The sequence below is a fragment of the Hippopotamus amphibius genome, chromosome 4, assembly GCF_030028045.1.
Source record: "Hippopotamus amphibius kiboko isolate mHipAmp2 chromosome 4, mHipAmp2.hap2, whole genome shotgun sequence".
NCBI classification, from domain to species: Eukaryota; Metazoa; Chordata; class Mammalia; order Artiodactyla; family Hippopotamidae; genus Hippopotamus; species Hippopotamus amphibius.
Window position 1 is genome coordinate 83,413,895 of NC_080189.1, and position 27,601 is coordinate 83,441,495.

Sequence of the window (27,601 nt, forward strand, 5' to 3'; positions counted from 1 at the left end):
TCCACTGATGATTGAAGGGACTGAACAGTGTGCCCTGACCAGAGGCATATCTGGCCCGAACTGCTGTGACGGGACCACATCTGTCATCTGAGAAGCTCAAAAGCACTCCAGAGACATCTATGCAGTGCAGGACCAGAGCGGATCCTGGTACCAGAAAGGGCGCCTGAGTTCCAGCTCTGCCCCTACAGCTGTGCGACCTTGAACCAGTCACTCACCCTCAGTCTCACCTGCCTCCATGTAAGTGGAGACAATGACAGTACCAGCCTCCCAGGACTGCTGCCCTCGCTGCCCCCAGAAGTTAGGGTTTGTAATTGAACCATGTCTGACACGGACACATTCTGGCTACTAAACAAAAAAAACTAAGTCATCCTTCTTTAGAAATTTGGGACTCGGAATCATTTTTCACCCTTCAGAGATTTATACCTATAAAGAAAATGTGAACAAAATTTCACATTATAAAATGTGTGGCTTATAATCACAACCATATTCTTGAAATGTTACTTTGAATCTTCTCAAAGAAAGGCTCTGTATTTAACTACTTTATTATACAGTTTCATTTTCAAAGACTTACTTTAACAAAAGTAGTTCTCTTTGTCCTAAAAGTGGCTTTTCAGTGTTGTTCTTTTCTTTGGCTCCTTCTGCAGATCCTAGGTGGTAGGGAAGGGAAAGGAGAGAAAGAACTGAATTCCATTATAGTAACAAATGATTTCTTTTAAATTACAACATATAGGGATAAAATAATAAATGAGAGTTACGTAGGTTTAATCCCCTAGACATGTAGGTTAAGAAAATTGTAAGTGTAAAGTAAAATTTTAATTTATTCCTGTGGGAAGAAAACCTTCAAAATAGGACCTAGCATGTGCACTCATCTGTCACAAGGAATTTCACGTATGTTCTTCTAAAAATATTCGCATGGACCAAGAACTACCATCCTCCTCCTCCTCCACCTCTTTACTCACAAGCTTGCACAGGCTTTTCAAGTGCAAACAGTTTGAACTTCGGTACAAATAATTTAACTTACATATTTTGACAAAAGGTTGTATTCAGTTAGTGAGAGAGCGGTGAGTGCTTCCTAATGTAGAGGAAGCTGACGGGCACCCTCGTGTGCTGTTGCCAGAGACCCCTCAGTGACACCCATTCTTGGTCACTGTCTCCTGAGCCTTATTCTATTGTTGGATTTTACCCTGTCAACCACTCAGAAGTTATTTCCCAACTACATCGTTATACACCTATTTAATACATGAATATATTGTTATGACAACTAATGCATATTTCTGTTTCTTTTTCTCTATATATATTAACTTTCTGCATATTTTCCCTGTCTATCTATCTATCTATCTGCCATCTATCTATCTATTTATCTATCTATCTATCATCTATCATCTATCTATCTATATATTTATCTCTCTATACTCTTCTGATATAACATGCTATATAACAAACACCCCATAGCATAGTGACTTAAAACAACAATGGTTTATTAATCCTCACAACTTCACGGGTCAGCTAGGCTGTTCTGTGATCTGGGTCAGATTTAGGTCTTGAGCATCCAGGCCCCAGCCAGCCCATCAGCTGACTGCCATGTGACCTGATCAGGCTGGCCTGGGCTGGAAGGAATCAGCTCTGCTCCAGGTGGCACTTCATCCTCCAGGCCTTGTTGTCATGAAAATGGTGGGGATGGAAGAGAGCTGTCAGAAATTCATTAGGCCTGTTGACGTCTACACTCAGACCTGGAACCCTATCCCTCGTGGGGAAAGACACTGCACCTCTTGACTGAGGAGCTGAGAGCACGCATTGCAAGGAGTGAGACCAAGTCTGGGAAACTTGCAGTGAGCACATTTGGCCTCGCTTGGAATGTCTCTCACCGAATGCCACTAACCCCCATGAATCTGGGGATTCAGAAAAATAAATGGCAACAGGTAGTTTGAAAGAAGAAACCATCAAGTGATCACTACTGAACTGATGGGGAGTTTCCTTTTTGCCCTCGGGTCTCCCCTGGCCTGGACCCAAAGACAGCCTGAAGCCCGTATGGGCACCAAGTGTGGACAGAGGGAACGGAGTCAGAGAGCCCTGCTCTCTGTTTCTCTGTCTGCTTCTTTTGTCTTTTCCCGTTCTCTCCCATTCCTCGCCACCCCACACCCACATCCCACCCAGGCCACCCCAGTGTCTGTGAAGGCAGCAGTGCCTTCATCAGAGGCTAAACCTAGAGGGAAGAGGACCTTCTCCCCCACCAGGGAACCTGTGGTCCCAAGAGCATGTGGAGAAACCCAGTGGCTTTTGTTCTTTCTTTATCCTCTCCCTGGTTGGTATTGAAGGCAGACACAGTAGCAGGAAATGCACAGCAGAGCAAGTATACTAAAGCCCACTTATCTGGTCCAAGAACCAAAGAGAGGATTCCTGTGAGTCGGACAGTGTTGGAGAGATTGCAGAGAGGAGGGAGATTAAGAAAGAAATTCATATAATGGTGTTTAACAACTAGGATTAGCCCCTAGATGCACAGGCATAAATGTGACCTGAAACCGACTTTGCAAACTGATCTAAGTGTAAACAACAACCCAGGTCATAGACTGGCCACTGGTGGTGCACACAGTGCAGTGGGAACAGTACTGCAAAGGCTTTGAACACTGCACTATCTGGACCTACCCGTCAAAGGCAGGTGGGAACTTACATACCATAACTGGGTCAACCCCCTCCTAACAGAAAAACTCAGGCCCCTCCATAGTATTTAAACACTGCTTAGAGCCCATAATGTACATTCAGAATGTTCATGCTGTAATCCAAAATTGCTTAGCTTATGGAGAACCAGGAACATCTCAACATCTTAATATAGAAAAGACAGTTTACAGACACTAATCCTGAAATAGCACAGATGTTGGAATAACAGAGAATTTAAAGGAGTTATGATGACCATGGGCAGAAATGGAAAGAGAGGAGGAAAGAGAAAGTAAAATAGGTAAGAGAGAGACAAATAGAGAAATAGAAAAGGAAAGACAGGTGGAGAGACAGGCAGGTAGAGAGATAGAAAGAGTCAGAAACAGAGATGAGGAAAGAAATGGTAAACCAGAGAAGAGGTAAAGGGAAATAGAGACAGGGAAGCAGTCAGAGCTGGAAAGAAAGACAGTGAGAGAAAGAGAGAGACTAGGGGTGGGTAGCAATAGGAAACAGAGAAGATCTGTGGACAAGGAGATGGAGAGACAGAGGGATATAAGGAGAGGAACAGTGGGGAGGTAGAGAAACAGAATGGGAGAGAGAAAGAGAGCCGGTCAGGAGACAGAGCTGTAAAGCAGTCAGGAGAGTTGTCTGAACCCACTACATAATTAGGGCCACATAATGTTAATTTTATACATATTTATAAATATATGTTTATGTTTATATTTATATATATGCCACAGCTACTGTATCTATTCATCTGTTGATCAGGCTTAATGTTGTTTCTATGTCTTGGCTGTTAGAAACAGTGAACATAGGGGTGCAGATATCTTCTTGAATTAGCGTTTTCTCTTTCTTTTGACAAACACTCAGAGTGGGATTGCTGGATCAGGTGGGAGTTCCATTGTTAACTTTCTGAGGAGCCTCCATCCTGTTCTCCACAGTGGCTGCATCAATTTACACTCCCACCAACAGTGTACGCGGCCTCCCTTGTCTCCACATCCTCGTCAACATTTGCTGTTTGTGTTATTTTAGATGGTAGCCATTCTGACAGGTGTGAGGTGATATCTCATTGTTGTTTTGATTTGCATTTCCCTGAATTTCATATAAACAAAAATATTTGTTTTAGTTTATGGATGTTGCAAATATTGCAATCTCCTTGAATTTAATTTTTTCCGCAAAATGTTGAAACCATATATGAGGCAGATTTTTACTTGAGGATGAACATAAATACTATATCAAATTGATTTTTAATGCAGGCACACAAACACACATCTGTTTACCTACAAGGAAAGTCAAATGTAGACCAACATAACTGATCTTAATTTCTTATAAGAGGGCTGGTTCAATTCTTATAAGACGTGCTGGTTGTTGCCTCAAAGTTTGCTTATAGGTGTAAAATGAAACATAGTTTAGGGGAAGAATATAAAGATGGTTCATCACCTGACAAGACCATGGCAGCAGCATGAACACTGAAACTCTGAACTGCAGGGAACTCAGCCCCATTCAGGACTGCTCACCTCACTAGGAAACAGGCAAGCTCTATCCATATTTCTACACACCACTTCCCCACCCATCTGCTCCATCTGCTTGCAGTTCTGAGCTCTCAGTGCTCATGCTTCTCTTCTCCAGGGGGAAGGGAGGAGGGAGACCTGTTCCCAGCCTGCCACAGGGGGGCCCTCAAGAAAGGGGTTGGTGCAGAGAGGCGGGCTCCTCCCCAGGCCTCCCCCAGCACCCACTCCCTCTGGGGTCAGCGAGGTGCTCTTTAAGAGAGCTCCTCACTGAGTCCCCTGCCTGTCACATCTGCTGGGAACCCAGTCTGGCTCACTGCCCCAGACATGCTGCGGGCCCCAGCGCTGCTGCTGGTTCTCCTGGCTCCTGGTGAGTGTGCTGCATGGAGGTTTGGGGCATTTTCTTCTATTTTTTGGCAATGGGTGGAGGGGGAGTGATACCAAGAAATTACTATTTCCTCATTATTTTTTGTTGCTTTTCCCATTGCAGTCACTCAGGTATCTTCCGACTTGAAAGTGGACAAGATGTCAGTCACTAGTAAGACTGGGGAGACTGCTTCATTCACTTGTGAGCTTACACAAGCTGCCAGCTATCTCCACTTGTACAAACACCAAGAGGGGACGGCCCCACAACGCCTTTTCTACTATGACATCTCCAAGGCAAAGATTGTGTTCGAATCAGGAATTAATCAAGCAAAATACCATGTGTATAAAGGCACAGGGAGGAGCTATACATTTGCAATCCTAAATCTGGAAGACAGAGATTCTGGCATGTACTACTGTGCTGTCTGGGATGAGCACGGTGGTTCAGACTTCCTGTACACTGCACTGGAAATTGTGCTTGTGGCTCCAAAACAGCCCTGGTACCAACCCCTGCCTCACTTCCTGCCCTCAATTTTCTGTACTCTGAGCAAAGAGAAATCCTGAGCTCAATGTTCATCCCCCAACCTTTATATCCCACTGCCAACTCCTCCCTCCCCCAAAACAGCCATTGTTTTTCCTAAAAACAGGCCTCCATCTTCAGCCTGTAGGCAAGCAGTCTGGCCTGCAGCATATCCTCAGATCTCCTGGAGCTGGTGGAGTCCATATAATCTTCTCTTTAGGACAGACAGGTCATCTAGGATTGATTTGTTCGGGGAAACATCTGAGAACAAAATGGAAAGGCTAGTTATTATACTGAATCATTCATCTGATCATTATCCAGAGAAAATGGCTGGAAAAGGAGCATCTTCATTATTCAGGACTATGAAGGATGAGAAGTGATGGAATGAAAACTTGGCCTTCCTGAACCGCAAGCTGGTATCTGATTTATTTTTTGGACAAACTGAGATTTTCTTCATATACCCAACCAGGGCATGGTTGACATAGTGAACGTCTAGGGAAACAGTGATTTCTGTACCTATGCCGACCCTTGGATTCTACTGACACATTCTGCTGAAGTTCAGCCCACAGCCAGAACTGTTCTTTCTTAAGTAAAGCCAAAGCTTCTTTCCACCCACACCCTCTACCACTAAAATGGCCAAGGGACAAACTAGAAAGAGACTTATCAAAGCACTGTTTTCTCAATAATTAAAATTAAAGAACACTTTAGGTGAACAAGCAGACCATGAATAGCGTATATTTCTATTGAAAAGTCGTATAGCAGGGGATTGTGGTTTTCTTATTGGGTTAGGTTTAAGGATGTATTAAAAGTTCACACTGAAGTACAGAAATGCCAGAGTCATATGTGTATGGTCTCTTGTGTATTGGATCCTCCAGCTTTCTACCAGAGTCTGAGCTTGTGGAACACTGTCTCTCAAACTGTGGTCCATGGACCACCTGCATCCGAAGCACCTGCACTGGCCTGAAAGTGCATGTTCTGGGTGGCACCCAACACAGTGAGTCAGAATCTTGCAATCAAAACCTAAAATGTGCATTTTTGATAAGCTCCATCTGTGATTCTTCTTCAAAGTCATTTATAAGAACTGCTGCCCTAGCGGTTCTCATATAAAGTGACCTCTCTCCCACTGAAATGGGCCGATTCCCAGCCTGACACAGGAATGCCTCCCACAATGGTGCCCGTGGGCTTGCTCCCCACCCAGGAGCCCCTCCTCTTTTGTTGGACCCCTGGGTGCTGCTGCTCCACCAGGTCATCACATTTCTCCATGAGAATCCCACAAGCACAAGTCAGAGCTTCAGATCCTTCTCCCTCGTGTGACTGCAGGGAAGAAGGAACTGGACAGTAAAGGCAACAGTGTTAACCTGCCATGCTGTATCAGCAACCACTTTTTAACTACTTGCAGCTTTAAGAAAGCTGAACCATACATATACTTTCATTTATATTTTTCCAATGGTGCTCAAACTTTGTTCTGCACATTTGGTTCTTTGGTCGGATTTGATGTGAATTTTTGTGTATAGGAATAAGGTAGCAATCTCAATGTGGAGATCCAATTTCTCCCCCAGTTCCTGACTAAAGCATCATTACACCACTGCTCTTCATTGCCACGTGGTGATAACTACCTTTCCATATGCTCACAGAGCCCTTGATGTTCTCTCCCTCCTTTTCCCTCCCTGTGTCTGCTTATACAGGCTAGTTTCTCTAAGGATACAGCTGTAGGTGGAATCGCTGTGTACGTGCATAGGAAACACAAACACACGTAGGCTGAACAGTATGCTACTAAACAACCCATGGGTGAATGAAGAAACCGGAGGAAATCAAAAATACTTGAAGACGATGAAAATGATAAAACACCATCAAAACTCTGTGGCATTCAGCAAAAGCAGTTCTCAGAGGCAGGTTTATAGTGATACAAGCGTATGTCAGGAGACAAGAAAAACCTTAAATAAACAGCCCAAACTTACACCTAAAGGGAAGAGAAAAATGAAGAAAAAAACTCAAAAAAATAGAAAGAAAGAAACAATAAAGATCACAGCAGATACAAATAAAATAGACTAAAAACACAATAGAAAAGATCAATGACATTAAAAGCTGGTTACTTGAAAAGACAAATGAATTGGAAAATGTTTAGCCAAACTCATCAAGAAAAAAAGAGAGAGAGCTCAAATACATAAAATTAGATATGAAATAGGAGAAGTTACAATTCTATCAAAATACAAATGATGGTAAGACATTACTACAAACAAGTATATGCCGAGAAAATAGACAACCTAGAAGAAATGGATAAATTTCTGGGAGTGTAAAATCTCTCAACTGATTCAGGAAGAAATAGAAAATATGAATAAACTATCAGAAGTAAAACTGTATCAGTAATCAAAACCCTCCCCCAAATCAAATGCCTAGGAGCAGGCAGCTTCTCAGATGAACTCAACCTAATATTTATAAGTTAACATCTATCCTTCTCAAAATATTCCAAAAAATCAAACAAGAAGGAACACTTCCTACCACATCATCAAAAAAGCCTACAAATAACAAATGCTGGAGAAGATGTGGAGAAAAGGGAACTCTTTTGGGAGATTGGGATTGCCATATATACACTACTAATAAGAAAAAAATATCAAATTGAACAATTTAAATACATTGCAGTTTATTGTATGTCAATTATATCTGAATAAAAGTTCTTAAAAAAAAAGAAATGGGAACTCTCCTACACTGTTGTTGGTGAGAATGTAAACTGGTACAGCCATTATGGAAGACAGTATGGGGATTCCTTACAAAACTAAAAACAGAGCTACCACATGATCCAGCAATCCCACTTCTGAGTGTTTATGAGAAGCAAATTAAAACACTAATTCGATCAGGTATCTGCACCCTCATGTTCATCACATCATTATTTACAACAGTCAAGATGTAGAAACAACCTAAGTGTCCATCAACAGATGAATAAATCAAGTAGCTGTGGTACATATATACAACGGAATATTACTCAGCCATAAACATCAATGAAATATTGTCATTTGCAGAACATGGTTAGCCCTAGAGATTATCACACTGAGTGAAGAAAGTCACTCAGTAACTCACTCAAAGGAAAACAGCTATAATATGATGTCACGTATATGCAGAATCTAAAATATCATACAAAGGAATTTACTTACAAAACAGAAACCACCTCACAGACATAGAAAACAAACTTATGGTTACCAAAGAGGAAAGTGGAGGGAGGGATAAATTGGGACTATGGGATTAGATACACACCACAAAGTATAAAACAAACAACAGGGATTTCTGTATAGCATGGGGAACTATATTCAATATTTTGTTATAACCCACAATGGAAGAGAATCTGAATATATATATATATATATATATATATATATATATATATATATATGTATATATATATACTTTGCAGTACACCTGAAACTAACATAATATTTTAAATCAACTATACTTCAATTTTTAAAAAGCCTTTTGTCTCACTTTCAACCTCCTTAATGGTAACTGGATTTATTACATGTGGATTCTTTAGAAACTCTATAAACCTCGTAATATTTATTGCACCAGCCCTTCCATCCATTCCCACTGTCATTGAAATAAGCTGGGTCCTCGGATGCCTCTCAGTGGCTCATGGTGACCTTCTCTGAAACACGTCTGCATCACTGGGATTGGTCACCTGACTGACCCACCTTTAGGCTCTTTATCTTCCTAAAGCACAGATCTGATCATGCCCCTTTCCTCCCTCAAACTTTCACTAAGTTCTCATCATGTATTCTTCTAAAAACTATTTATTTGAAAATGTTGTACAAAGTAAAAGTTACCCAAATTTCTCCTTCTTAAAAATTAAATATTAAGCAAAATGCCTCCTGGCCTATTTCTATTCTAAGCTTCTTTAACCCAAGGACACAACTAGTCTCCTTCTTGTTCTTTCTAGCTCACATCTCTAGATGCTTTTCAATGTAAACCTAATTTATGTGGTATTTGAGAAAGAGCTATTTTTTCTCCCAACAGATAATCCATACTTCAAAGCTACTTTTAAAATAATCTATCATTTCCCTACGACTTAAAATGCCTTATCATATTTTTACATTAACATACGCCAGGAGCTTTTTCTGGAGGATTTGTCTTTCATTTATGCTTCAGTATTCTTACAACATAACTAGCTCAGTCCTAATCTTTACACCACACAACAACAGCAACAACAACAAAAAAGGTTATCTTAACACTGGTTGGGATTACAGTCAATTTATACACATGATTTTAGGAAGGATTAGCATGTTTATGATTTTGAGGTTTTCCCTCATGAGTATGATATGTTCCTCCACTTATGCAGGTTTTTTAAGCTCTTTAATAAAGTCCTCCACTGGTTTCTTCATATAGTCTTGTATTATCTTGTAAACTTAATCACAGAATTTATAACTGTTTACTTACTCTTTTCCATTTTACTGCTTAAATCCTTCAGGCATCTTGAAACACAGACACCCGTAAAGCTTCTGATAATTCTGCTCATGGCCTTCGAATGAGGAAAGACAGAAGACAAGATATCAGGCAGGAGCTGAGTGGGTATCATTCATGTGTACAATAGGTGTAAAGGGTATATGACAGCCCCACAAAGTAATAACTTAGAATCTTCAATTTGAAACACACAAACACCCTTTCATCCAGCTCTTGTCCTCTCCCATTGTGTTGGAGGCTGTGAGCTGCTGTGAATGGACAGCTGTGACCTCCTCTTACTTTCATTTTCAGGGCAGGGACACTGACTGCTCATGGGACTTAGGCCAGAACCAGGTGGATCTGAAGTGGACGTGGGGATACTCAGGGCCTGTGCTGTCTGGGTCCTGGCAGATGGACAGCTCATCTGTACTCAGAGGAGCCCTCAGCTGCTTCTTGCAATTTCCTTTTCCCCTGATCTAATGAATGGTTTAAGATTACAGAACAGAGAGATAGGATTAAGATGGTGGAGTAGGAGGACTTGCACTCACTGCTTCTTGCAGGAGCACCGGAATTACAACTAACTGCTGAACGATCATCAACAGAAAGACACTGGAACTCACCAAAAAAGACACCCCACATCCAGAGACAAAGGAGAAGCCACGATGAGATGGTAGGAGGGGCGCAATTGCATTAAAATCAAATCCCATAAGTGCTGAGTGGGTGACTCACAAACTGGCAAACAGTTATACTGCAGAAGTCCACCTGCTAAAGTGAAGATTCTGAGCCCCACATCAGGCTTCCCAACCTGGGAGTCCAGCAATGGGAGGAGGAATCCCCAGAGAATCAGACCCTGAAAGCCAGTGGGATTTGATTGCAGGACCTCCACAGGACTGGTGGAAACAGAGACTCCATTCTTGGAGGGCACAAAAAAATGTGCTCATCAGGACCCAGGGGGAGGGAGCAGTGACCCCATAGGAGACTGAACCAGAACTACCTGCTGGTGTTGGAGGGTTCCCTGCAGAGGTGGGGGGCAGCTGTGGCTCACCAAGGAGGCAGGGGCACTGGCAGCAGGGGTTTTGGGAAGTGCATATTGGTGTGAGCCCTCCCAGAGTCCACCATTAGCCCCACCAAAGAGCCTGTGGGCTCCAGCGCTAGGTGGCCTCAGGCCAAACAACCAACAAGGTGTGAACACAGCCCCACCCATTAGCAGACAAGTAGATTAAAGTTTTACTGAGCTTTGCCCACCAAATCAGATTAAAGCTTTACTGAGCTCCGCCCACCCAGCCCTACCCACCATCAGTCCCTCCCATCAGGAAGCACACAGGAGGCTCCTAGATAGCTTCCTCCACAAGAGGGCAGACAGCAGTATCAAGCAGTATCAGCAGTATTTCATCTTGCAGAACTGAAAACCACAGCCACAGAAAGACAGAGAAAATGAAAAAGCAGAGGACTTTGTACCAGATGAAGGGACAGGATAAAGCCCCAGAAAAACAGCTAAATGAAGAGGAGATAGGCACCCTTACAGAAAAAGAATTCAGAATAATGATGGTGAAGATGATCCAGGACTTTGAAAAAAGACTGGATGCAAAGATTGAAAAGTTTACCAAAGACCTAGAAGAATTAAAGAGCAAACAAACAGAGATATGCAACACAATAACTGAAATGAAAAATACACTAGAAGGAACCAATAGCAGATTAACTGAGGCAGAAGGATGAATAAGTGACCTGGAAGACAGAATGGTGAAAATTACTGATGCGGAAAAGAATAAAGAAAAAAGAATGAAAAGAACTGAAGACAGCCTAAGAGACCTCTGGGACAATGCTAAACGCACCAACATTCATATTATAGGGGTCCCAGAAGGAGAAGAGAGAGAGAAAGGACCCGAGAAAATATTGGAAGAGATTATAGTTGAACACTTCCCTAACATGGGAAAGAAAATAGCTACCCCAGTCCAGGAAGCACAGAGAGTCCCAGGCAGGATAAATCCAAGGAGAAACACGCCAAGACATATAGTAGTCAAGCTGACAAAAATTAAAGACAGAGAAATGTTATTAAAAGCAACAAGGGAAAAACGACAAATAACATACAAGGGAACTCCCATCAGGGTTACTGCTGATTTCTCAGCAGAAACTCTGCAAGCCAGAAGGGAGTGGCATGATATATTTCAAGTGATGAAAGGGAGAACCTACAACCAAGAATACTCTACCCAGCAAGGATCTCATTCAGATTTGACGGAGAAATCAAAAGCTTTACAGACAAGCAACAGCTAAGAGAATTCAGCACCACCAAACCAACCCTACAACAAATGATAAAGGAACTTCTCTAAGCGGGAAACATAAGAGAAGGACCTGCAAAAACAAAAACAAAACAATTCAGAAAATGGTACTCGGAACATACATATCGATAATTACCTTAAATGTAAATGGACTAAATGCACCAACCAGAAGACACAGACTAACTGAATGGATACAAAAACAAGACCCATATATATGCTGTCTTGAAGAGACCCACTTCCGACCTAGGCACACATACAGATGGAAAGTGAGGGGATGGAAAAAGATATTCCATGCAAATGAAAATCAAAAGAAAGCTGGAGTAGCAATACTCGTATCAGATAAAATAGACTTTAAAATAAAAAATGTTACAAGAGACAAGAAAGGATATTACATAAAGATCAAGGGATCCATCCAAGAAGAGGAGATAATTATAAATGTAGATGCACCCAATATAGGAGCACCTCCATACATAAGGCAAATGCTAACAACTATGAAAGAGGAAATGCAAGGCAGAAATAGAGACACAGGTGTAAAGAACAAACACATGGACACCAAGTGGGGAAAGCGGGGAGGGTTGGGGGGGGATGAATTGGAAGATTGGGATACCAAATTGTACACTCTAAAATATATGCTATTTATTGTATGTTAACTGTATCTCAATAAAAGTTCTTTAAAAAAAAAAAAGTAAAAAAAAAAAAAAAAAAAAGATTACAGAACAGCCTCCAAGAGACTTCTTCTTTCAACATATCACAGAATTGGCTTTGTCTTCAAGTTTAGTTTAAATAAGGAATTTTATTTCAAAGGAGATAGAATTCTACAAATGTCTTCCTTTATCCTTTGAAGAATAATGTTGTTGCAGGACTTCTTTTCTCATCTCGCATTGCCGTGGTAAAGAATCGTGTTGCCCAGTGAACGGAGAACTTTGTTTGCATTTCTCAAGTACACTTGTGATGGCATATTTGCATTTTCAGTTACTGAAGAGTTTCCTCCTTTCAGAAATATATTCCCAAATCTCTAACAGAGCAGCCCTGATGTAGGTGAGAACAAAAGGGCCTTTCCTTTGATGCAAACTCTGAGCGGTTTCAGCAGAGCTGAACACCTGGAAATTTTAAAACAATGTCTTGATTCTTTGAAGATTCTTCCTGGAATTTTAGAAAAGCAAGTGGTTAACCAGTTGATGTCAATGACGGGTCCTTTTCCTGCTTTCATACGTTTCATCTTTCATCAGTGTTTTCGATGATTCCTGCTCCTTGGAAAACAGATATTTGGGTCCATTTATCTCAGGCAAACTTACAAAACATCTGTTGTCATGAAACCTATATTCAAGGACTTCTGAAAGAACCCAGAAGATCAAATTGCCAGTACAAAGTTTTAAAACTGCTGGTCCAGTCATGAATCTAGGAGAAGGCGGAGATTCTTGTAGGGGCTTTAACCAGTGTGATAGCTCAGGCTGGAGGAAGATATTTACAGAAGGAACTAAGCTCATAGTAGCTCCCCGTGGTAAGTAAATTTTTTCTGTTGTTAACTTAGTTATGAAAGACTGACAGATGCTTTTTATCTTTTATTTTATTTTATTTTTTGGCCGCACCGCAGGGCTTCTGGGTTCTTAGTTCCCCAACCAGCGATCGAACCCAGGGCCATGGCAGTGAAAGCGCCCAATCCTAACCACCAGACAATCAGGGAATTGCCGACAGATGCTTTTTAGAAGAAACAATTTAGGATCCCCCTTATCTGACGGCCACATTCTTGGCCTCAGCATATGAACAGTGATTTTGCAGCTACTGGTCACTGTGTATGGAAACAAAACTACTTTGTAAATGGTTTATTCTCTTCCCTGCTTGTAAGCAGTTGAAATATGTCTTCTAGAAAACACACACACACACTCACGCACACACACACACACACGAAATAGGCTCAGGCTAGGTATCCAAATATTCTGAGGACCCTGTTTTGTGTTTCATTTGTGTTTCAATATTCTTACACCATTATCATGTTATTACATTACTATAAGCTATTGGTTCAAGTTCCTTGTCTTCTAGATGGCATAGTAAGTGAGAAATACTTTTCTTAATTTTCTCTGTAGTTTGAGAGAAAACACAGTGCTCCTTTCTCCCAATAACCTGCAAAACCAGTATTATTGGTTTTCATCTCATCCCTAACAGCTGTGCAAAATAATTTTATAGTAAATGACTATAGAACATTGGTAAATCCCACTTCTTATTACTCTAGCCTCTTCGAGGTAGGCTGAGATCATTTGAAACTTAAACTATTGCATCTCTTGTAAAATTGCCTGCGTACGGACCAGTTTGTGAGCTCAGTGAGCCATTTCAGCTCCAAAGTCCATGAAAAGAGTCTGCAGGGCTCTACATCCTCATTTGCTCTTTCATTCTCTCAGCAAACATTTATTGAGGACAGTTTGTGTGCTGGATGAGGGACATAAAAGTGTGCACAAGACACAGATAGAACAAGTCTCGACACTCAAACAGCTTCTATTCTAGTGGAAAAGCATTCTAGATTCTGGCTTGATTGGGACCCATGTTCTATAGTCTGTGGCTGCAGAGAGGCAGGATGCCTTGGATTGATGAGTTTGTTTCCTTTCTTAATTAAAGTAATAGTTATTGTTTATAAAATCCATAGCTTTTGTGTGGTGGAAGAATTTGACAAAATGGCCCCAAACCATCCCATTAAAGAGAATTTTAATATTAGTTAATATTAGCTAATATTTACTGAAGGCCAGACACCATGATACGTAGTTTCAGTGCCTTATCTTTTCCTCAAAGGAATCCTTTTATTCTCCTCTCATAGATAAGGAAACTGAGGTTTAGAGAAGTTCAGTTACTTGCCTAAAGTCACATGACTAGCTACTGTGGCAAAGTTTGGCATCCAGTAGAGACTTATCTATCCCAAAGTACATCGTCTGGACTACTATGTGATATTAGAAACATTAAGTCACGTTTTTATGTACTGAATATTTACTTTTCTATAGCCTGACTGGATTCTTTAACTACTTTATTGGTAATAGCTCATACTTTGTACTGCTACTCCTATGTGAAAGCAATGCTTTTGCTTTTAATCATGGCACTGAAATGACCTCTCTTTCCCCCCAAAAGGTCATGGATGTCATATTGCATATGCATTTATTACCTGTTCAGAATATGTGTCAGTTCTATCTCAAAACAAAAGAAGTGAATATAAAAAAGAAATAAGAAAGCAGGAAAAAATGTAATGGAATACATACTTTTTATTAACTGATAAAATAGCACACCAAATTTTCAAATTTGATATGTTTTTCCAACCATAAAATTAGAAAAGGACTTCAATGCAGGAGTCTTGAGGAGGAAAGTGAGGTGAAAAGGGACATTGCTTTCAACATCCATTTTATAAAATAGAAGAAATGGCCTTTAAACAAATTCATTTATACTCCCAGTGCATCAATGCTACGGTCACAACCATTGAATGACATTCACAGATGGGGACGCTCAGCAGATAAGGTCAGTCAGGCAATGTTTCACTGATTCAAGGTGACAATAGGAGGATTTGAGGACCAGGCATCCTCATTTGGAACAGCCCATTTCTCTAGTCATTCTGTCTTAAAGCCCACTGCCCGGAGTTGCAAGCAGAAGTTTGAACATGAGCTGGGTAGAAGTCAGTCTGAGGTTGAAATTTCTGGTATAAGCTTGGGATGCCATTAGCTTCTGCTTTTGATGGGGAAAAAAGCCATTTGTTTTGGACAATGCAAGTGAAGAAGTTCCATATACTGAGTGCATACGTGAGGCTTTAGCCAATGTTCCCTTTGATTTTCTTAACCCTGGAAATGCAATGAATAAGGTGAAACAAATGAGTGTCTATGAATTGAGTGTGTGCTAAGCTTTGATGATGGCTTAGAGAATTCCAGAATATCAGAGCACAGCGGAATGCAAACAAGTTGCCACAGATCTAATTGTAAACCCCAAATACTGAATTCCTATCAGGGGAGGCAAGGTTTGGTCCCATGATATTAAAATGTCATGTTGGACCACACAATTGTCACACACAAAAAATGCTAAGAGTAATGCGAGTGATAATATAGTAATATTTATAATCCCTTACCTCCGTATAATTTTTACTCAAATTGCTTTTCAGATGTTGTTTCATTTTGTTCTCACTGCAGCACTGATAAGGATGTTCAATTGACAACACTGGCATCATTGTTTTCAAATACATAAAGCACCTAAGGCTTTAGTTTACTTGATTTGCTCAACCACAGAACTTGTTAGGAGCAAAATGAACCAGGACGAGAATCCTGGTCTCTTCAATTCTAAGCCATCATCCCTCCACTAGAATTTGAAGAAATCAGGGATGCTAAATTAGTCTCAGGTTTTTGGTGTGGGTTGAATCACTGTGACAATTACATAAAAATCTTCAACATTGGAACAAAACTTGTCGTCACAGGTAGGTACCAGAAGAATGCAATTGTTTTCAAGGTAATAGAGGGAAGGCAGGAAACAATAAAATGGGAATGATAGTTACAAAAATTGGGAATGTGGATGCGGAGTAAACGTAGAAATTTAGGAGAGATTTTCAAACACATCCATACAGTAGAGGACAGCAGAAACTACATTGTGCAATATTGGACTAGGATTTGGCTCTGCGTACATGTGGACCTGTACAAAGGGCTCGTGGATAATGTACATCATCATGAGGAAGAGTTCAGCCCAAGGCTGAAGCTGGTTATTACAGGTAAGTTTTGTGAGTTGACAGGTTTCCTTTTCTGATGCTGAAGGGGTGTCTTCAAAGAACCTGGGCTTTGGAGTCAGGCTGATCGGGAGCTTCCAAGCCACCTGTAACTATGAGGGTGAGTCAAAAATTATTCACACTCTGGTTATATTAAAACTTCTCTAAACCCTACAGCGAGAGTGCAGATAGGTTTTGACTCACCCACATACTTATGTGAACATAGAGGTGCTTCTCTGGCCTCAGTCTCCTAAGCCATAAAATGGGGTAACAGTGTATATCCAGCAGGGGTTGTAAGAGACTCGAATGAGACAGTATGAATAAGGTACTTAGCACATTGTCTAACAAATCATAGGTGCTGGGTAGGTATATCTACTCTCAAGTGTGAAGGGCAAATTGCCTCCAGGAGGGACAGTTGTTTGCAGCCAAAGCTGTTGATGCAACTGCAATTCTTCAGAGGCTGCAGCTGTACTTCTGACTCCTCAAATGGAAACTCATCTTACCGTCCACTCACACACACACAAAATTGAATTAGGAGGTGTTTGTCTCTCTTTAGCAGACTTTCCTCTACTTGGCAAGAAAAATGAGATTAAAGTGTGTGTTTTTTTTAATATATTGATATGTCTCATTCTATGTGCTAATTCTTTAACTTAATTGATATCATTCCTAACAACAACGTTTATTGGCTCTAAAGTGTATCGGCCGGAAGCTTGGGCTTCATACTCATATTCATCAGAAAAAAGTTTTCAGGTCAGTTATGAACACAGTCAACCTGAAATTCAATATATGAAATTTCAACTTTATGCCTTGCTGGAAATACTCACTTTACAGAAATATTTACCACAGGATAACTTTAAGTATTGTTTCCTAATTCATTTAAAATGATTAAGAAAGAAGATTTGCTTGGCATGCACAATTAAAACTGCTTTTAAACAATAGTATCTCTGTCTGTTAATCACTAAATACTATTACACAATGAATAATCCTTAATATGACAAAAAATATCAATATGGTAAGAAAGAAAAAATACTTTGTTGTTAAAAAAAGAGATCAATTAAATATAGTAGAAATGAAATAAATTTGAAATTCTTACTTAAATATGAAATAGCTCTAATTATTTAATTTATAAAGGAAGAATGAGAAGGAAAAAAGAGAAAACACTTAAATCACTCTCAGCAAAGTATGTGGTTGGAGAAAAACACAGTGTCTTGGTATTATAATGAATAAAATACTACTTGTACTAAAAGCCAACTTATAAAATGAAAATAAACACATTACGACCCAACTATATTTACAGCATGAGTAAAAAATCAACATGGTTTGCTTACTGATTTAGTAGACAAATGAGGAATTTTTCTGCACAGGCAGAAATTCTCAAGAACTTTTTCTTTTCTTCTCAAATGAGAAGTCCAATTTTTCTTTTCTTAAGATATTACCCACTGAGTAAGGAAACTAACTCCAAATTAGCTTAAAGACAATATTAATAAAAGTATTTGCCTTTCAATTGGAAGCCAAATTGGAAAAGGGTTCAAACATTTATCCTTTCAACCATTAGATTAGCCATAAATGTATAATCAAGTTTACATTCCAGCACTCAAGTGATATGCCTTTATACACATATGATGTTTGGTTATATATTTTGACATTTTGTCCATTAGAAACTTGGGAACCATAACTTTTAACATTCTTCTAATTACATATACACTTTATTCAGCAGGGAAAAACAGAGAAAATAGTGGCGCTCTAAAGCAGTTCAGCAGCCTTATAAGGCATACGCACATTATGGGGGAGACACTGAGAGTCAATGTACTGTGTGTTACTACTCCAGCTAAGACTTCAGGTGAAATTCCAAAATAAAATGTGCTGTTGGTGACCATTGTCTGAATGGAGACAAAATTGTGATAAGTATGTTACTTGAAAAGTTTAGTGTAAGAGCATTTCTGAAAAGAATGCATTTTTTAAATGGAAGTATAGTTGATTTACAATGTGGTAGTTTCAGGTGTACAGCAAAGTCATTCAGTTGTGTGTGTGTTGTGGGGGGGGGTGCATTCTTTTTCAGGTTCTTTTCCATTAGAAAGTTATAACAAGATATTGCATATAGTTCCCGGTGCTATACAATAGGTCCTTGTTGTTCACCTATGTTACATATAGTAGTGTGTATCTGTTCATACCAAATCAGGAATTTGGGATTAATAACACATTTTTAATAGAAGTTTTGGAAATATTGCTAGTTTGCTTCTACACTCAAGGCACTGTAAATAATGTACTGCTCTACTCAAAAATCTGGAGTGGTTCAGATGTACAACTGAGAGGTTATATACGATTAGAAATAAAGAGAATTCCATCACTTCCGAATTGGGCGTGGGATCCACATTTGGAGCGAAACGTTCAAAAGTTCAATGGAGATTGTTAAGTACACGTGGATGCTGATTCCCATTTTCAAAGTAGCTGCATGTTGTTCTTTTAAAATGATAGATTTTCTCTGGGTATTTATTTTTGTGGGACATAAAATAAATATGGTGCATTCCAGAATTAGTTAAATGAAGAGTGAGATTCCACAGAGTTGCAGAACATGAAAACGTGTTATTTGGTCAAAGAGAGCATCAGTGACAAAACACAGGATGGGAAAGGGAAGTACCAAGAGTTTAGAAGCCATCAAAGATTCCCACTGATAGAGACACCATCATTGTTACCTGGTCTCCTCCTCCACCTCCATTCCCACCACCCACCCATCCACTTTCAAACAGGCTCCACTGGGATAGAACAAAAGATCTTTTAACAAATTAATGTCTTCATGAATGTCTGAGGCCTTGATAAGGGGCACTTAAAAGCCATACTCCATCTTTGCATATGGAGAAAAAATGAAGGCCAAGCTCTGCGGCTTATTAGCTGTGACTTTAGGCAAGTTACATAAAGTCTTGAACTTCTCTTCCTGTTGAAAATAAGCACCAAAATAAGCACCTAAAAACCTACTGTGGATGAAAGGCTATGATGAGCACCAGCTCGATGGTAGCCTTTCTTCATTTTACTACTCGCTAAGTTTTTCCAAACCACACAATGTTCATGTTTCTCTAATAATCCTTTTTAATTACTATTCCATTTTCCTCCACAGACAGAAACCTTGCTGTAGACATGTCCCCCAAGCCCACTATTTTTCTTCCTTCAATTGCTGAAATCAACCATCATAAGACTGGAACATATCTTTGTCTTCTGGAGAATTTTTTCCCTGATTTTATCAAGGTTCATTGGAAAGAAAAGAACGGCAACAGAGTTCTGCCATCCCAGCAGGGAAACACCATGAAGACTAGTGACACGTACATGCAGTTCAGCTGGCTGACCGCGACTGAAAACTCAGTGGATAAAGAACACGTGTGTGTCGTCACACATGAGAAAAATAAAGGAGGAACTGATCAAGAGATTCTTTTTCCTTCAATAAATGAAGGTATGTGAATATACATGTAAGTATAACCTCCAGAACACTGTTTCCCAAGTAAAATGCCCCACCTTTTCTTTTAAATATTCATGAAAAACAATATAGTTGTTTGATAAAAGTCTGTTTCATTTAATGGTAACGTAAATGTTTACTATCTCCCCTTAGAATTATGAGATAAACTTCGGGATATAAAAAAGAAAATAATTTTTTACTTAACCTTTCTCAGGCTCAGTTTCATCTTCCAACATATTAAGGTCATTCTGATGTTTCTTAGAGTTGTATGGAGTAAAAGAAACAACATATGTGAAAGTATCTAGCAACCTAGCACACAACAAATGCGCAAAAGCAGACTCCACTGTAGATGATCTTGGCTGATCAGGAAATGAGAACAATTCTACACATTTCAGGAATGTTCTACTCAGCAGGCAAAAGTCACTCTCACTTCAATCCTACTTTACTCAAGCTACAATCCCAAAACAATGAGTCATCAAATGACAAAAAGGTGTTTGCTTGAGGGAGCTAGATTGCAGCTCAACCAAAAGAAGAATAACTTGACCACTGTGCTTTTGTGATGGCCTTAAGCTTTTGAAATTTGTATTGTACATACCACCATAAGGTAAAATTTTGGAATGAAAGATTGGGTGAGGCTAAAGTGTACAGACTTACTCCTATTTTACATAATGAATGTATTTCTTGCCATTGGAAAATGCCTCTCACAAACGTTCATTGCAGTCCTAGCACGAGCCAGGCCTGGAGGGGGGTGTGGATGAACACACTCAGGTCAATTACTGTCCAGGAGGACGTACAACAGTGACGAGAATATACTCGTTTCCTAATCACTCAGGGTCACGCGTGATTCAGGCTCGATGTCCCAAAGGAGTCCCTTTGATGCAGATGCTGTACATATCCACACAGCAGAGGGCTGCACGTGCCTTCGTAACTCACTGGACTCAGGACGTAAAGTCCTGGGCATTCACCTAACAGACTAAAGGCCCCAGAGTGCCCATAAGAAGGAATCATTTTGTGCTTTTCCCTGTGGTTAGGAAACCCTTTTTAAGCCGTGGGCAACAAGTGCATTACATGTGCGGAGATCTTTGCTGTGTGGCACTCCAAATTTCTGAAGCAAGTCTTTACCTTTCTGATCCTTAGTGTGTCCAATGATCGAATTAGATTTGAACAGTTACCTTGGCCTTATCCTGGGGCTGCAACGAAGAACAAATGAAATGACATCAGAGAAAATGCTTGCTTTCCAAAACATGACATGGAAGTATTTTTTTTTTCATATTCATTGTATCTATTTATATCCTTTCCTAAAACGAATTAAAAGATTACAAAAACAACCCCAAGTTTTTATTTCTACTCTAAGAAATAGAGAGGAAGGAAATTTCCTAAGTGCAGCTTAATGTAACCATGGCTTTGAGTGTCCTATTAGGTTTTAATCTTTCCACTGATCAGGAAAAAGTAAGCATAGTAAGTTTCACTGTGACGATTACCATACTGGAGAGGATGTCCCTAATGAGGGCATTTCTGTTCATGTCATTCTACAGCAAATTCCTAATGCCATTTCTTGGAAGTATTTTGGGTTTTGATAAACGCTAAGAACATAACATGGAAGCACAAATCAATGACATGATTTTGAAGAGGAACAAACTGAAGCTGGTCCTAGTTCTCGAGAAAGAGAACTTATAATAAACACATAGAGTTTACGGCAAAAATTGCTTCTACTTCAATGTGTGGTAATAAGAGATTTGCCTATCTTTTAGTGAATAAAGTCACTGTAAGGAAAAGAAAGAGACTTTTAAGACATATTACAGTCAGTTCTGGAGGAAATTTTAATGTCTAAACATGACTGTACTAATATTTTCCTTCTTGGGATTTACTCCAAAGCCTTTGTACCTAAACCAATATTTTAAAGCATACTGAAAAAAGATCTCATTGAGGGCACAAGATGGCATACCAGAAAAAAGTCCATATGGACAAGAACACATCCAGGAGACAGAGGAAAAGCCAAAACAACCATTGCAACTTTGTTTTCCTCCATCCAACAGTCTGTTATCTCTAAAAAAAATTTGTACTTGTATGATTGTCTTTTTTTTTTTTTTTACATTGTTCATGAATAAACTCTCATCTGAGGTTTTATAGATTCAGAGAACTATAAATATGGTTTGACTTATTTTTCTATCCCTGGAAAGGATTGCACTGAAATACTGAGCTCTTGCATTAAAAAGATCATTGATAAGAATCATTAATATATCTGGAAGAGAAGATGTTTTTAGTGTGCACAGTGGTGAAATTATGTTGCTTCGCTATAGATTAATTTCTCTCTCTTTCTATGGATTATTTTTGCAAAGTACTTTCCATATGCTCTGTCTCATTTAATCCCCCATGATGAACCTCTGAATGCTGGCTCTGTCATCACTGGTATCAGTACGACTCTCTGCCAGTTGCTTACCCTCTAATCCTTATTTCCTCTTTTGTAACACGGAAACCTCCAAAATACAGCTCATTCCAATGTCCCTGTTGGACCAAAGAGATAATGCATGTGAAGTATTTCATCAAGTGCCTGACCCAGCTATAGTCACTCACTGGCTATTAGCCTTATTGCTTTTGTTATGCCCATAAACACCACAACTGCAGAAAATCACGTGCATGAGTTGGGGATACTGGGCATGTGCGTGATTTGGAAAAGTGTGGCTGCTCCCTTTGCTTAGATGGGAAATTTGCCTGAGCCAGACTCTTTCAAATGTGGGATTCTCTTGTGGATTCTGGGATTGGATGAATTTGATTGGGTAGCATCTCTTCATCTTGGCAGTGAGTGGAGATGTAGAGCAGCCACTTTTTCTGATGATTTGTCTTTGCAACAAGTGTTTCTTGAACACCTACTTTGTACAGGCACTGTGCTAGGAGCTATGAATACAGAAGGAAAATAAGATGGCCTTGGGTATTACCCTCCAGTTATGATAAAAAGAAAAATGTACCTTCATGAACTTCAACATTTTCATGTGTAGAAAACCATATATGAATTAAATCTATGAATCACATAGAATCAGACCAACTATTTCTTAGAATTGCAGGGCTCATATTTTTAATGACTCTGTTAACAGATTATATATACATATATATACACACATATAAATGTTACAGTTCACACATATATAAACACACACACACTGTCAAATAACGGGTGTGAATAATTGACTAATACTTGTTCTCATTTCTTGTAGTTATCTCCTCCTTTGTCCCTACCACGGAGTCTCCAAATGATTGTTTGAACGATGAAAGCAGTAAGTTTTTGCACCTGTTTGCTTTTGTGTCATGCTTCAGTCTGTTTCTTCCTGATCAATTTCCCTTTTGAACTTCTCTGGCTTAAAGTAGAAAAGACCAATTTCCTGGAATTGTGGGGCTCATCATTGTCATAGTTTTAATGACATCTCTACTGTCTCTCTGTCAGTAGATTACATATGTATATATAGACACACACACACACACACATATATATACATATACACACACAGTGGAACAATGGGCATGGATAACGGATTAACACCTGCTCCCATTTCTTCTAGAAATCACTGGTATTGGTTCTACAAAAGCTTGTCTGAAAGATACAACTGGTAAGTTTTTGCCTTTGTTTGCCTTTGCAACATCCTTTGGCCTTTTTTTCTTCCTAATCCAGTTACATTTTGAACTTCCCCATCTAATGGTAGGAAAATCCAATTATTCCTGGAATTGTGGGGTTCATGTTTTTAATCAGTTCTCTCCTGTCTCTGTTAACAGATTGTATATTATATATACATATACACTAACACACATACATATACACTTATGTATGACTGTCCAATAACAGGTATGCACAATTGACTGACACTTGCTCTCCTCTATTCTAGAAGGCCCTGTTACTACTAATTCTACAAAAGAGTGTCTGAAAGATGACAACAGTAAGTTTTGTATATGTTTGCCTTTATGTCATAGTACAGCACCTTTCCCTTTGGATAAGCTTAACTTTTGAACTTCCTTGGTTTAAGGTAGAAACCTGGACTGTCTGGATATTGCAGAATAGACTGTATAACATTTTAAGTCAATCCACCATTCCTGAAGAGTCACCTTAACACACTAAATGCTGATTTTGGTGTGAGATGACTGTAAATTAAGTGGGTGTAGTGATAGGCTCCAAATTATTTCCCCAATGGACTTCCTTCATTTGTGTAGCTCTTGTTGGTAATGACTGGGGGAATGGGATATCAACTTGATTCTACACCTCTTATAAGTTTTAGCCCTGCCAGTAGCTAACACATGAGCTGACACTTACTGAGAGCTTGGTATACACATGTGTGGTGCTGTGTCTTGCGAGCATATGCTGTTTACTCCTCATCATGCTCCTATGAGGTGGTACGCTCTTTCCCCCTCACTTTATGGATGAGGGCAATGAGCCAGAATTAATCCAGTCCCTTGTACGAAGCCACACAGCTCCATCTGGGGTTCACCCCAGCCCACCCGAATCAATGGTTCAGACACTTCCTCAGTTCTCTGTTCCTCCTCTAAGACACAGGTATAGAGCAAGAATCCCAACGCCAAGGTCCTGGGATAGGATGGACCCACGGATGGGGGTGTGAGTGCACGGGCTTCTGCGTATCACAGGCTGGACTTCAGCCCCCCTTCTTTTATTATTAGTCACACAAATATGGGTAAATTACTTACATTTCTGAGCAATACTGCCCTCATCTGCCGGTTGGGAACAATTACACCCAACTCAGTTATTGCAGAGATAAGGTCACATATGTGGCATGTCTCCCATAGGGCGTCCATTCAGCTGGCACAGCATCAGTACTAGCTGGTGGCCCCCTCTCCAACATGGAGGTTCTAAGTGAACTGGAAGCACTGGCCAGGGGGCCTGGAACTCAGCTACACCTGACCTGACAGAGGGCAGTGAGTTATGAGCACATCACCTCTTAAGATCTGTTTCCACACCAAGTGCTAGTGATTCTGGAGTTCTGACTCTACGAGATAAAGCCTGGAAAAGGGAAATTTCCACAGGAATAAACTCGGCCTTGTGGTCCATTGAGTAGCCAAGTCAGGCCCATTGTCATTGTAATTGCTTTTTTGTTTGTTTGTTTGTTTGTTTTTTAACTGTATTATAACTGCTTTACAATGTTGTGTTAGTTTCTGCTGTGCTACGAAGTGAGTCAGCTATATGTATACCTATATTCCCCCCCGTTGGACCTCCCTCCCACCAACCCCCAATCCCACCCATCTACGTCATCACAGAGCTTTTTGACATCATATATTTCTTACAACACTTAGGAGAGTAAGTGCAATTATCCTTTAGCATCACAAGCACAATATTAGACATTCAAGAAAGGCAGGTGAGTGAGGCATGAGCTCCTAAAGGTTCAGGAATTTGGGATTCCCCACTTTCTTCCATTTTGTACAATGTCCTCTTTACTAAAATCCCCCGCCCCCCACCCCCCGTGAACACAACCAAATGTCCTTGATTTGTATCCTTCGTAGGAATCTCTTTGCATGCATGATATGTAATGGCTCAGATGCTTCCAATCAGCAATTCAATTGATATTTATCTTCAACCTTGATGTCTGGAAATGCAGGATTAAAGAGCAGCTAAGAATGTGTTCTTCAAAGTCATGATGCTGGGATTGAAATGTGGTTTCTGGTACTTTCTAAATGTATGACATCAGGCAAATTATTTCTCCTTGTCCTCAGTTTATTTGTAAATTGGCTTGAAATTAATAATCTCATAGGCCATTTTAAAACTTAGATACGATTAGAATTCTGCATGCAAAACTCTCAGAATACGTGTTTGACATTTGGTTAGCGGTTCATGACTATTACCAGTTATTATTACTCAGAGATGCGGTGAGGGCCAAAAGAAATGCTAAATGCTGTTTCTCACAAATATTGTTCCCCATTGGACTCATTCATTACAAACATAACCTTACTTTTTAATATTTTGGAAGGGTCGAGTGAATGTAGCTGAGGTCGTTGCCTGACTTGAATTGCAAGCTGGATGCTGAGTTGTCCTGGTGGTGGTGGTCATGGTGGTTGCACACGTTTTCTTTGGGGTTGGGTGGTGCGGGGGTGCCACTTCAGGGTAGGTCACCAGAAATACATAATTGTGGCTGTCCCTGCTGCTAATATAGCGCAGCCTCCCCAAAGAACAGTTGAAACGAACCAAAATTACTTCTTCTAGACACCCTGCAGCTCCTGAGCACCTCTGCCTTTTACACCTACCTCCTGCTCCTCCTCATAAGTGCCGTCTACTTCGTCATCACCGCCTGCTGTGTGTGTAGGAGAGCAGCCCTCTGCGGTGCTGGGAAGAGCTCGTGACAGAGGGGGCCACAAAGGGGTCCCCTTTCCCTCATCATCTCTTGTCCTGAAAATTCTCTGCTGAGGATCTTGCTGGGCTTCCTTTCTGGGTTTGGGTTATTTCAGATATTGTGTATATTTTTCTATTATTGGGTAAGGGTTTTTCAAACCATTGTGCAAGCAGACAGCTTTACTCTGCAACAGGGAATTCTGCCATTACTCAGGGGCAGGGCCCAGGGCTGGTCCAGGGGAGCCTCTCCCACCTCTGTCCCCACAGCCTCATCAGCTCCTCCCGCCCCCGAGCCCTCCGCCTTCTGAGCGCACACAGCGGGCAGCTCCCATCTCCTCCCTCAGCGCCTCCATCCAGACCACGGCCCCGACCCTCCCTGCCCACACCCTGGAGCCGCCAGCTTGCTACTTAAATGCTGTATGTAGATTTTCATAAAAGTCACAAAAAATTTAAAAATATATCAAACCTCTACTTTTGTCTGTGTACTTTAATTTCATGGAATCTAACCAAGGTAAGACACAGCATGACAACGGAGCTATCAAATCAGTGTTGGTTCTAACAATGGTCCCGCCACATCTCTAAGTCTTTCCCTGAGTTGGTGGTTATGGTGCTTTCTTTGGGGCACTGGCTCTGAGCAGAGCCATAGCCAAAGGAAGGTGCCCGGGTTCCTTCTCTTTCAAAGCCACCAGATTCAGACTCTCTGGTTTGGGACGTTCCTGTGGTGACAGTGTAACGGCCAGCATGACTCGCCCTGGGTGTGCTCAGATCTGTACTAGTGTCTCACAAGCACGAACTCCTGACCCTCACATGAACCCCATGAGAACTGCACCAACACCAGAGGGGCCTCGGGTGGAAGGTGAAGCACACAGACTCTGACCCCCGAGGACCTGGGTTTGAAGCCTGGGTCTCTGTAGTATCTGTGTGACCTCAGGTAGCTATTTGAAGTCTCTGTGCCATTCTTTCCTTGTCCGTGCAATGAAGTTACAGTGCCCTGTCTCCTGGAAGCTGTGGAGTACATGAGTTAATGATGCTTGGTTCATACATGTCCTTGAAAATATTAGCATCTACTGTTGGTAGCTCTACTGCGGAAATAATAGATTCCACACATGCACTGAGAATCATCTCTAATCTCATTTCCCTGCAGACAGGTTAGATGTGGATGGAACAGGGACTCAGTTTCTGCTCTTCACCCAGTAATCCTATTAATCCTCTAAGAGCCCTTGGAGGAAAGTACAGCTATAGTCCACAGTTTATAAATTGGAGGGGTTGTTGTCTGCTTATGGTCACTATTTTGTAAGTAAAAGTCATTCAGGTTTTCTGAACTCAGAGCCCATAATTTGTTACCTAGTATCACATGACTTTCCCTTGACTCACTTTCT

General features: G+C 40.5%; 1 gene segment (V, D, J or C); it reads left to right on the forward strand.

Annotated features, from left to right (window-relative positions):
• Positions 1–4,434: 4,434 nt before the first annotated feature.
• LOC130851404 (T cell receptor gamma constant 1-like) lies at positions 4,435–26,683 on the forward strand. The segment is given in 8 exon segments: positions 4,435–4,530; positions 4,651–4,962; positions 16,135–16,176; positions 19,571–19,900; positions 23,116–23,175; positions 23,458–23,505; positions 23,779–23,829; positions 26,097–26,683. Coding segments are annotated over 8 exon segments (1,023 nt in total).
• The last annotated feature ends 918 nt before the right edge of the window (positions 26,684–27,601 follow it).